General features: G+C 44.1%; 1 protein-coding gene across 2 annotated transcripts; it reads right to left on the bottom strand.

Moving 5' to 3' along the window:
• Positions 1-2,941: 2,941 nt before the first annotated feature.
• LOC128640279 (uncharacterized) lies at positions 2,942-9,799 on the bottom strand. Of its 2 annotated transcripts, XM_053692746.1 has the most exons (3): positions 9,445-9,799; positions 8,328-8,463; positions 2,942-3,552 (listed from the first exon to the last, which is right to left on the bottom strand). In XM_053692746.1, exons 1-3 carry the CDS (start codon positions 9,664-9,666, stop codon positions 3,536-3,538), a joined length of 375 nt encoding a protein of 124 aa, XP_053548721.1. In that variant the 5' UTR covers positions 9,667-9,799; the 3' UTR covers positions 2,942-3,535. The 2 variants fall into 2 exon arrangements, with proteins under 2 accessions (XP_053548721.1, XP_053548719.1); XM_053692744.1 differs by lacking the exon at positions 2,942-3,552 and having other exon boundaries at positions 4,160-8,463.
• Between the last annotated feature and the right edge of the window lie 2,004 nt (positions 9,800-11,803).

Raw genomic sequence — 11,803 nt, 5'->3', positions numbered from 1 at the left:
CGTTTCTTTCCTTTCCAGCTACGGCTCCCATGCGGCAAGACAAACAGAGGACTCACTGCCTATTCAACATGCTCCTAAACGACCGCAAGAGAGACAATTCAGACTGGGCTTAAACAGCACTCTCCCTGGAACTACAAGTGGTGACCTGATGCAGCCAAGTACAGCTGACCTGTCCCACATTGCTACCGCTACACCGGGTGCAGTAATATCTATCCAGAACATCACCAGGCAGAATCCCCAGCTCTCTCTCCCTCCTTACCCAAGCCTGGCAGTGACTCTCACACCCAACACTCTCGGGATTCAGGCTGATACAGGAGACTGCTACGGGCAACTAACAGAGAATATATGCCTGCCACTTAAGGTATTTATCCCTATGCAGGAAGGAACTTGGGGATCAGAGCGAGCCACGAGTATCTATGTTCACAGGAGTCGGGGAGACTCATCCACTGGGGCATTAACTGTTGGCGAGATCCTACGGCAACTACTTACCTTTACCTATCGTGATTTCTTCACTACTGAGGACGGTAACCTACTTGGCCACACGCATTTGCGGGGTGGCGTCCTAGTTCTTTGCTTTGGGCTCCAGTCTCGCTGCATGCAACCAGTGGATCAGACTGATGTTACTGGAGTGGGTTAGGCGGAGGCTGCTGCTCATTTCGGCTATATGGTTTCTTTTGGGCTTAAAACTACATTGCCACCTGAAGTAAAGAGACTGTTCTACTACTTGGGGTCTTAGGGAACATTGTTTAACAAGACTTGATTTTTGTTCTTCACTAGGTTTGAAATGTTGAACTATTCTACCCCAGTTTCTGTTCTGCATACTATTATAATTGCTTCTATTAATGTAAATATTGGTACATAATTTTTCCTTGCTAGGACATATTTACCTATAGTACTGCCTATTACCAATGTTTATACAATACCACATGGAAACTGGGATTGTAAGCCTCTGATGTGACTCGAGATGTATAGTACAATTATCCTGGTCTGTCTGTTACCTTTAACCTACTCCACCCAGCTCATTAACATATCACTGTAATGCAGGCATTTAATGCTACTTAACCCTATTTTTCATTTTTTATATTTTACTATACTAGCACAGGTTAAAATACGTATTATGATGTTACTATTTTTATTGAAATAACCAGTGTATTATTGCAAAAAGCATAATTTGGCTTTATGGAGACAGACTCTACCTAAGATTTATATGTTTTAGTCATACCTGCACCTAGAGACTAGGGTTACCTGCTTGCAACAAAGCCTTATAATGCCCTTGTTATTCAGGGAAAGTACATGCACTGACCAATACGTCTCAACAAAAATACTTTTATTTCTCTATTTTTCATATGATACAGATGTTCTATTAATACATAGGCTCTATACTACAAAGGAGTACTAGGATAACTATATAATTTAGAGACTTACTTTTTTTAAGTTTTCATTCTAATATAGTTTTACTCTGTACCTAGTTTACCATGATATTGATTAAGGGAGCTCAATCTGAGGTAATGTTGTTTGCCAGCCATTTATTGCCATAAAAAAACGACCCTTGAGTCTGAGGAATTTAGACTTAGGACAGTTGACACTTTACTGCTCTTTTCTCACTATAAGCTCCACAACCTTAGTTCCTAAAAATAGTTCATAAAGGTAATCAATCTCTCCAAGGCCCTTATAAGTTTACAAAGTAACCCCTGTCTGTTAGGCCCATGTTTAAATTTTGCACAATTGGAGGATTTTGTCGTACCACTTTTTAATGTTTAATTCCTACTTACCTCTTATAGGTTAGGTGGGTCTATGAAACGTTTTATACGCTTGTCCATCTTGTTCTCATATATGTGATTTGGTACTGACCTAAGCCTGGCATGTTTAGCCCTAACAGTCTTAAGCATATTGTGTTCTCTAAATACTGATAAGCTTATACCCTACTGCTCTGAAAGTCCTTAGCACATTTGTCATCCCTTATCATATAGTTTAGTTGTTGTCCCTCAAGCCTAGGCTGTGGCTGGGTTTCCTGCACTTAGCGAGTCTAACCTCAGGCTAGTTTGGGACTAACCTCCGTGTTATGATTAGGGTCCTTTGGGTGGTTACCCTAAGATACTTAGTTTGGATAGAGTTTTGTCCGTAGTCAGGATAATGCACCCTCAACCTGCCATTGAGAATACTGCTTGCCATGCTGAAATTTTGGCAAACCTCCCATATATAAGGTTCTATTACCAATATTACCTTATTCTTAGGTATCTATAACTCCATCCCCAAATGCTTCCCCTGGCATGCATTACATAAGCTATTGTTTTGGGACATTTACCATGCTCCTCCTGTTTACACGGTTATAATGTTTATAGATTATGTCATCTGTAGTTAATGTTCATTGCCTATAGGTTTATCCCTTCACACAACATGGATAAAGCCCAGACTTTATACTGGGTCAACTCAAAAATGTACTCCTAGGAGAAAACCCCAGCTTTTACTAATTCACATATATGACATAAGAGATTTATAAATCTATGTAAAGTACCACTTTGCTACTAATATGGGCATTTCTCTCAGACTCCCTCTTTTGCGCTGTATACCTCTGTATTCTATCCAAGTATGCTATCAGTCTCTCGCTAATATTACGTCAAGATTAGGTATCCATTAAAGCATTCTTCTCTAGTATACTCATGCGATAACTCAGATGTAGGCTTAATATCACATTCTACTATATCTATCTATAGTAATAGCTTATAAAAGGATGCAGATGTATTGTTCGGTCAACCTGTTATTGATGTTATATACTATAATACCTTAGTGCCGCTTTTAATTGGAGCTTGCGGCCATAAGGTCTTAGAGGCTCCATTTAGCTTCCATATACTTTCCACCCAAATGACACACCTTTTGAACACCACCATCTATTACCACCTCTGCCATTCTGGCAACCTGAAATAATGACGCAACACAGGAGTTTGGCTAAATATGGAAAGGTCACATTTAATAATTTAATTTAAATTCAAAAAATTTCTCACTGGGTAATAACATACCCTGGGTAATAACATACCCTGGGTAATAACATACCCTGGGTAATAACATACCCTTAATCAACATAACACTCAAAAATGCGTCAGCATTTGCATAACCTGAACTTGGATCCCACGTGTCAGGGGGGGGGACCACAAACCCCCCCTGTGGCAGAGCAAAAGGGGAGGAGCGAACCTGCAGCATATACCAGCCTTTAGCTAGACCACCGAATCACGACTTAGACTGGGTATGCTACAGGATCCCCTCCGCCCCTCGCAAGCCCTGCCTACGTGCCAGATCCCGATTTCACCGCAACAACTTATCAATTTTTCTCTTATATGGCTGCTTGCTTATCTTAACGCTTTCGGCTAGCATAGACCGCTCGAGTCACCCGCTAGCTTCCAGCTGCAGCTCTCTCGATTCCCTTTATTAGGGGGCACAGGCGGTCTTACTGCGATCCAACTAAGTAGCTGACATCGTGCCCCTAACCATGCCAATTTCTCTCGATATCTCTGGTTGTGACCTCTCCGCGTAGTTGTCCTTACTGCTCTCTTGAATCTAGGGAGGGTGGGAGGGAAACAAAAAAGGTTAGTACTAAAGCCACTTCCTGTTGTTCCCCCTATATGTACCTTTTCCAACCCCCCTTTCCTATCTCTTGCTTTTCAGTCCCTCCTCTCCTTCTTATCTTATACTTCCCTATTTTCTAACCTAACTCCTTCCCCCCCCCCCCCCCTCTCCCTTCCCCCTTGCCCTTCCAGCCAGGAGCCCAGCCCTTATGTCGCTCCGTTCATATTCAATCCCTGCGCTATTTTTAAGGTCTTAGAGGCTCCATTTAGCTTCCATATACTTTCCACCCAAATGACACACCTTTTGAACACCACCATCTATTACCACCTCTGCCATTCTGGCAACCTGAAATAATGACGCAACACAGGAGTTTGGCTAAATATGGAAAGGTCACATTTAATAATTTAATTTAAATTCAAAAAATTTCTCACTGGGTAATAACATACCCTGGGTAATAACATACCCTGGGTAATAACATACCCTGGGTAATAACATACCCTTAATCAACATAACACTCAAAAATGCGTCAGCATTTGCATAACCTGAACTTGGATCCCACGTGTCAGGGGGGGGACCACAAACCCCCCCTGTGGCAGAGCAAAAGGGGAGGAGCGAACCTGCAGCATATACCAGCCTTTAGCTAGACCACCGAATCACGACTTAGACTGGGTATGCTACAGGATCCCCTCCGCCCCTCGCAAGCCCTGCCTACGTGCCAGATCCCGATTTCACCGCCAACAAAGAATACTCTTTCTGCCAAACACCTTTAAACTTTTCCCGTGACCTTTCCTTACCTTGATCATTTCCTCCAACATTCTCCTGATGTCCTCCAAAAACTGGTCATTACCGGCCTCGTTCAGGTGAACTCCGTCGCGCCTGAATATCTCTTCCCTTTTTGCCGCCAACAATGGGTGCTCCAGCACCGCTCCACCTATCCCCCTGACTGCTTTTGCCGCTACCAAATTAATCTTCCTCCTTGCTCTGTAGCCCGCTCTCTGCGTGTCAGTGTTCCTCCAAACCAACCTTGATATTATGTTTGACCATACTATCTTTACTCCTTGCCATGTTATCGCCAACCACCCCATTACACTTTTTATACTTTCTTCCAGTTCCCTCAGAGGGTATGCTCCAATATCATTCCCTCCTAAATGTATTATCATTACGTCCGGGCGCCCCCATCTCTGCCTTGCCTGCTGTATTGTGCTTACCAACTCTTCCCACCTCATTCCTCTCTTTCCTATCCACCTAACACTGGCTTCGGTGTATCTAAATCCCAAATGTGTCCCTTTTGCCAATGTCGCAGCCCTAACTTGCGCCCAGTATACGTATGAATGCCCTACCACCCATATCCTTAGTGCTCTTCCTGTAACAAATCACAAAGAAAATTGGAGAATTAAATTCATTCCGGTTGGCGCCATGACTTCGCATCCCTAATCGCAATCAAACGCCCCCTTTTGGCCTGATGTAGGACTTGTATGCTGCTGATTTCCACCTTCCCATTTTTTTAATCTGCTCGATCGAACATCCTCTAGATGCCGCACTGGTTGCTGCCCCTATTCTGAATGAGTGCGGCGCATAGTATGCATCTGACCAACCCAGTCTTTCTACCGTTCTTTCCAATACCTTCCTAAACTGAAAACCCGTGACGCCGGATCCGTCCCTATGCCTAACAAATTGCGGGCCCTCTGCCCTTGCTGTTAGCTCATAATCCCTTACTGCTGCCACCGGGCAAGTCGCGCCACCTGTCCTCCCCATTGACACCCATACCCCTTTTCCTTCCGTATCTGTTTTTGATTTCCGAATTAAAACTAGCACTGCTCGCACGCCCCATTTCACATCTTCTCGCCTTACACCACCGCCCACGTCTTTCCTATTCCTCGCCAGCAATTCCCCTATGCGCAATGCCCCATGGAAAGCCAAAGAGAAAGCTACCCTGAATACCAATGCCTCATCGTCATTGAAACATACTTTGCTGAGCACTGCTAACATTACCGCCAACCTATCCTCTGTTATCGGCTCCCTTCTATCGCCTTGCTTCTTCTCTCCTACGCTCCACCCCTTGAATACTTTCCTTACCACAAATCTCTTTGTTATATCCTTTCTCCCATATAACTGCGCAAAATACGACACCCCCGCCAGTACTGTGCCCAACTGCCCTTTCTTCACCCCCCCTTGCTTCAATACCCATAGCCATTCTAGAAAAACCGTTTCTTCCTCGCGACCTATAATCTTGTTAAATTCGCACCACCGCTCCCAATACTTCTTGTATACGGCCCACGTTTTTGGCGCCACGGACTTCTCTACCATCTCCCTGATTCCGTCTATTTGTTGCCAATCTGCCAAAGAAGAACAGGGCAGGGTTCACCTTCCTTCCTTGCCCTTGGAGCCACCTTCCTAAATATTTCCCATTTAAACCTTGACAGTGCGTCTGCTACAATATTCCTGTACCCTGGTATATGCTGTGCTTTAAAACAAATATTGTGCTTAAGGCACTTTAATACAAAATATCTCAAATACTTAATAACCGGGTTAGATGATGACGACAAATTATTCATTACATCCACTACTGCCTTATTATCGGACCAACAGATGATTCTTTTGTTCTCTAATACATGGCCCCACAGCTCTATCGCTACTATAATGGGAAACAATTCAAGCAAAGTCATGTTCTTTATCCACCCTTTTTCCTTCCAATCTGCGGGCCATTCGCCCGCGCTCCATCTACCTTGCAAATACGCTCCAAACCCCGCACTGCCTGCTGCATCTGTGAACAACTCCAATTCTTCCACTGACCTTGCCTCTTCCCATATCCTGATACCATTAAATTCATCTAAAAATGCCTCCCACACTCTGAGGTCTTCCTTCATTTCCTTATTGACGCGCACCATATGCTCGGGCAGCTTTGCCCCTTTTGTCCCCATTTCCAACCTTCTTTTAAATAATCTACCCACCGGTATTACCCGGCACGCAAAATTCAAAACCCCCAGCAATCTCTGCATTTCTCTAAGAGTCACCTTATTCCTTTTCAACATCGTTTTTATCATATGTCTCGCCTTCTCAATCTTATCCGCAGGGAGCTCGCATTGCCCCTTTGCGGAATCTATCATGATACCCAGGAAAACCAGCCTCGTACCCGGCCCCTCCGACTTTTCCGCTGCTACTGGCACTCCCAACTGTTTGAACATTGCCTCTAGCTCTTCCTTCCAGATTCTACATTCCCCTGTCTCTTTCCTGCCTACCACCAAAAAATCATCTAAGTAGTGAGACATACTCTCACATCCTGTTTTTTCTGTAAACAACCAATGCAAAAATGAACTAAACTTTTCAAAAACTGAACAAGAAACCGAACACCCCATGGGCAAACACTTATCTATGTAATAATCACCATCAAACTTACAACCCATTAAATTAAAACTAGCTGTGTTCAAAGGCAATAACCTAAAAGCAGATTCCACATCTATCTTTGCCATCAACGCCCCTTTTCCAAGCCGTTTCACTATTCTTACCGCACTATCAAATGATTGATATTGCACTGAAGAATCCAACTTGTCAATTGCGTCGTTGACTGAATTCCCCCTGGGGTAGGACAGGTGCTGTATCATCCTGTATTTACCCTTCTCTTTCTTGGGAACTACTCCCAGGGGGGACACAATCAAGTCAGCACACGGCTTCTCTTTGAATGGCCCTGCCATTCTCCCCAATTTAACCTCCTTCCTCAATTTTTCCGCTAGTACTCCTGGAAATTCTGCTGCAGATTTTAAATTTCTCGCCTGCATAGCCCCTTTAACTTCTGTTTTAACTGGGACCACAAAACCTACACGCAAACCGTTTGTTAACAAAATCCTTTCCTCTTTCAGCGGGTACATTGCCAATTCCTCAATGATCCTATCTACCCTCAGCGGTGTTTTGGCCATTACCCGCCATTCCTCCTCCGCTACCGTTGCCCCCGTGCCCTCGAAAGGAAAACTTGCTATTGTTATTGGCATTACCCTTCCTACAATCCACTCCTGGGTGCGCTCCGCCACAATGCCTACATGCGTGCTTATATTTACATGAATTCCCCCTGTCGCACCTCTTGTCATTAAACGCCCAGCATTCCTTTGCCTCTGTTCTGAATGTTTTCCCTTGCCCTATGGGCCTACCTTGTGCTTCAGGGACCTTCATCACCCTCGTCCATGTATCTAGTATTTTTACCCCAAAATCCTTCCTACCTTTACCTCCCAATTGTATATTTCCTTTCCTAAATTCCCTATCATAATCCTTCCATGCGAAACCCCCGTATGTGGTGTAGCATTCCGCTATTAAATGTATGTATCTCAGCACCCCTTTCATCTTATCTGGATTGGCCGTTAGAAAACATTCTGCATATATGACCATCCCTTTCACCCATTCTGGAAATGTCTGCTTTGCCCTTCTCCCCCTTCCCTCATTAGATTTGACCGCCAAAGCTTCCCTAGTCATTTCAAACACATCCACATACCGTCCTCTCTGCGCTTTCCTAACAACCTTCGCTTTTAAATGTGTGGGAAGGGGTAAGAGCTTGGTCGCTGCTACTTCATCGTCTAAATTCACCACATTATCACTGCTGTCCCCGTCCTCATACCCTTCCTTCACCACCTTATTTTTCTCTTGCTTAGCATATAACTTTCTTACAATTTTCAAGATTTTTCTATGCCCCCTCCCATTACGCTTATCATCCTCAAAGTCATCATCCGTGGAACTATCTGACGAAGATTCACTACTGTCACTATAATACATTTGCTTACCGTGTTTCTTATGGCTCACACGATGCCCGTCTTGTCCTTCCTTGTCTGCTGCCGCCATTCCCTGCGGCCCTGTCGTGCTCCCTTCGACCTCTTTGTCACCTGCTCCATTGTTCACTTTACCCACTTTGTCTCTCTTCTGCAACATATTCATATTTACATTAGTACCATCCCCCCCTTTTCTTTGAACCTGTTTCACCGACATGTGCTCTGCCCTCTTACTGCTGCGCCCCCCATTCCCTGTATCCCTAATGCTCCTTTCATCCTCCCCTTCTTCCTCTACCCTCACATATGTATACCCCTCCGTATCCCTAATCATCCTGGGGCGCTCCACACTATTCTCTTCTAACCTGACCCTTTTTGCTGCCCTCCTGCTATTCGCCCCTCTTCTGTACACTTCACAGTACTTTTTCCTTTCCTTACCCCTTGCTCTAGCTCTGTCCTGGCCTTCCCACTCCTCCCCTGACTCGCATGTGTGTGTGCCTGGACCACCGGGTCCCCAGCAATCTGCCTCCGCATTCCTTAATTCCTCCCTCCTTCTTGGTTCCCTGCTCGTCTTCCCACCCGCACCGCTTGATACCTTGTGCTTATTTCCCCTTCCCGGCGACTGACGCCCTCTCTCCACTACCCCTGCTGCAACGGAATCATCCCTTTCGCACCGTGCGGCCCCCGCCCCCCCCTTCATGATGACGTCATCACGTAGCGCACGCCGTATCGGCGTGCGCATGCGCATATCGCGCTCACTGACTGGGGAAGAAGAGGGGGAGGGGGAGGGGGAGGAAGGGGGTATACTGCTGCGCCTATGGCGGCCACTCGCGCCCGCAACTGCGCCTCTACCAGACCGCTCACTGCTAAGCCAGACCCTGCCCCTGGACTGTCTGCCGCCTGCTCTACTACTATGGCCCTCATCTTCTAGGCCCCAATTACGCCGCCGCGCGCCCTGCTTGCTGCCCCCTAGAGGCGCCATTGCCTGCCGCCGCCTGCACCCCATACTGCCCCCCTGGCCTAAGGGAATCTCCGGACTGCTGGACCGGTCCGTTTCACTAAATAACGCCACTTCCCCCATACTCACATCAGAATTGGCCCCCTCCTCTGCCTCAGCCCTGTCTTTCATACTCACGTTACCCTCTTGCATCCGCTCTCTCTCAGGGGGGGTTACCGCTGCCTTCTGCTCCAAGACCGTCTCCTGCTTCTTCTGTTTCTCTCCCTGCCTTTTTTCCAGGAGCTTCAATCTCTTCTGAGCCCGGATTGCTCTCGTCTTCCAGAGGGTCTCATCATCTGTAAGGAACCGTTTGGGAATTCTCCTGCTTCTGGCCGTCATCTTCAGCAACTTCTTCTGCATCAGCTACAAGCAGCTCCTGAAACAAAAAAGGTTAGTACTAAAGCCACTTCCTGTTGTTCCCCCTATATGTACCTTTTCCAACCCCCCTTTCCTATCTCTTGCTTTTCAGTCCCTCCTCTCCTTCTTATCTTATACTTCCCTATTTTCTAACCTAACTCCTTCCCCCCCCCCCCCCCCCCCCTCTCCCTTCCCCCTTGCCCTTCCAGCCAGGAGCCCAGCCCTTATGTCGCTCCGTTCATATTCAATCCCTGCGCTATTTTTTATCTCAAGAGAAGTCTTGAGTGTAGCACTTCAAATTCACTCTACTATTTTATTATACATTACTCATTCATGATGCCTTATATATTCCCTCCTTTGCGCATGTCAGTAGCTCATTTTTCCATTTTCCCAGATATATTACGGTTCTGATATGGTTGGCTCCGCCTCCCCTCACTTTCTTTTACTTCCCTCTATTTTAAAGCGGCTCTCTGCCCGCTGACTACTCCCACTTCCCCTATATATATTCATCATAGGGGCCAGATGGGACCCCCCTAGTGACTACCATGCTTACATCATTTTTATGGCTATTTGACCCATACGTGGTCTGCTCAGTAGTCCCCCAATAAGCTCTTATTATTATAAAAAGGAGGATTCAGAAGCTCATGTCACTTCTTATTTCAATTTCTAATGTCAATATATTCTATACTTGTATTTGGAATGGTTTTTTTTTAGTTTACGAGTGTATGTTTTGTGACTATCACCTATTGCTGTATTGTTTGAAAATCCTCAATAAAAAACTATTTACAAAAAAATAAATGTGCACACAAGCTACTTACCCTAGGAAACCAGAACATCTTATATTAAATGGCATTGAGCAAAAGAGATGATTTGACTCATAGGTAAATAATTTAACATTAAGCTACAAATAACCGTTTCAGATGTGTTTTCCACTCCTGAAAATGGTTAACCACAGTCAAAACTCATTATACGTCATCTAATTGGATGAAGCATTTGATAACCTTATTAATAACAATATAGTTAGAAGGGCAACCTGATCCCAAAAGTGCTGTTTTTATAATATATATTTTTATTAATACAAACACTTTGCTTCTGTGTATCCCATTCAGAATATACATTAAATATGTAAGAGGGGGTGCAAAAAAGCATTGCTAAATACTGTTTAAGATATCGGCCAGCTTTTCTACACATCTAATATATTTATTTACACTTCAAACCTATATGCTCCAGCTCTGGAACAAAATCAAATATTTCCAATCTATTTGTGTTGCTTTGATGATGTGAACAGCTATGTTATGTGTCTTTGTATATGTTAAACTTTCTAATCCCATTTGTAGTCTGTGGATGATTTGGTGCTAGATTTGTATGTTTTCTAGTAGAGTATGTGTGCGATTCTCTTCATGATGCAGAACGGGGTGTCACCAGCAGGTGTCACTGTCTCATTGTTCTGTCCATGGTGCTGATGTTACAACAACCATAGCCCGAGAGCAGAATGATCTTTTGTGCTGAGAGACTTCACAGAAAGATGGGGCTCTGGCAATTTGTGTTTATTTTGCCTTTGCTGGTATTGAAGCTATAAAATGTAAGAAGAAATCTTACTATTATTATTCACTTCTTACAGCTAAATATATAACCCTTTATAGATATAAAAATACATATGTGTTTAATACCCTCTGTATGTGCTTCCCATCACTGATTCACCATATATGAACTTCATAAGTGCTGTACATGTGACACAATCTATCACTAAAGGCTCCTAACACTACTATAAAAATGTCATGTGGGTTTTCAAAAGAAGTCTCCTTCCTATACTGAATATGTGACTGTCAATCAGGATCTAAAATCCCCATTTTCTCCTCAGCATTCCTGGCATATCAGTCTGTATATATGATGCTGTATATGTTATACAAGATTTTATATTCAGTGCTTTGGGTTTAGCAGTGATGCTATTGCCCCTCTTACATTAGCTCCACAGCCAAAACATTCTAAAATGTAACATAATAAATGTGATTTATTTTTTTGTAAATAATGTTTTAGTGAAGCAACTAACATTTTTTCTTTAACATAAATAAAGTGTATACATTATAAAAACACCTAATATGAAACATTCCATTATCTAAATACCCATTATTTAACCAAC

This window comes from Bombina bombina, chromosome 9 (genome assembly GCF_027579735.1).
Source record: "Bombina bombina isolate aBomBom1 chromosome 9, aBomBom1.pri, whole genome shotgun sequence".
Classification (NCBI taxonomy): domain Eukaryota; kingdom Metazoa; phylum Chordata; class Amphibia; order Anura; family Bombinatoridae; genus Bombina; species Bombina bombina.
This window is presented reverse-complemented; position numbering and strand designations above follow the sequence as displayed.

Excerpts from the sequence above, each read along its gene's own strand:
- LOC128640279 (XM_053692744.1), bottom strand. The coding sequence starts at position 9,666 with ATGCAGAAGAAGTTGCTGAAGATGACGGCCAGAAGCAGGAGAATTCCC. Across the intron at positions 8,464-9,444 it reads AGCGGATGCAAGAGGGTAAC|AAGAGAGACAAAGTGGGTAA; the intron begins GTGAGTATGAAA and ends AATATGTTGCAG.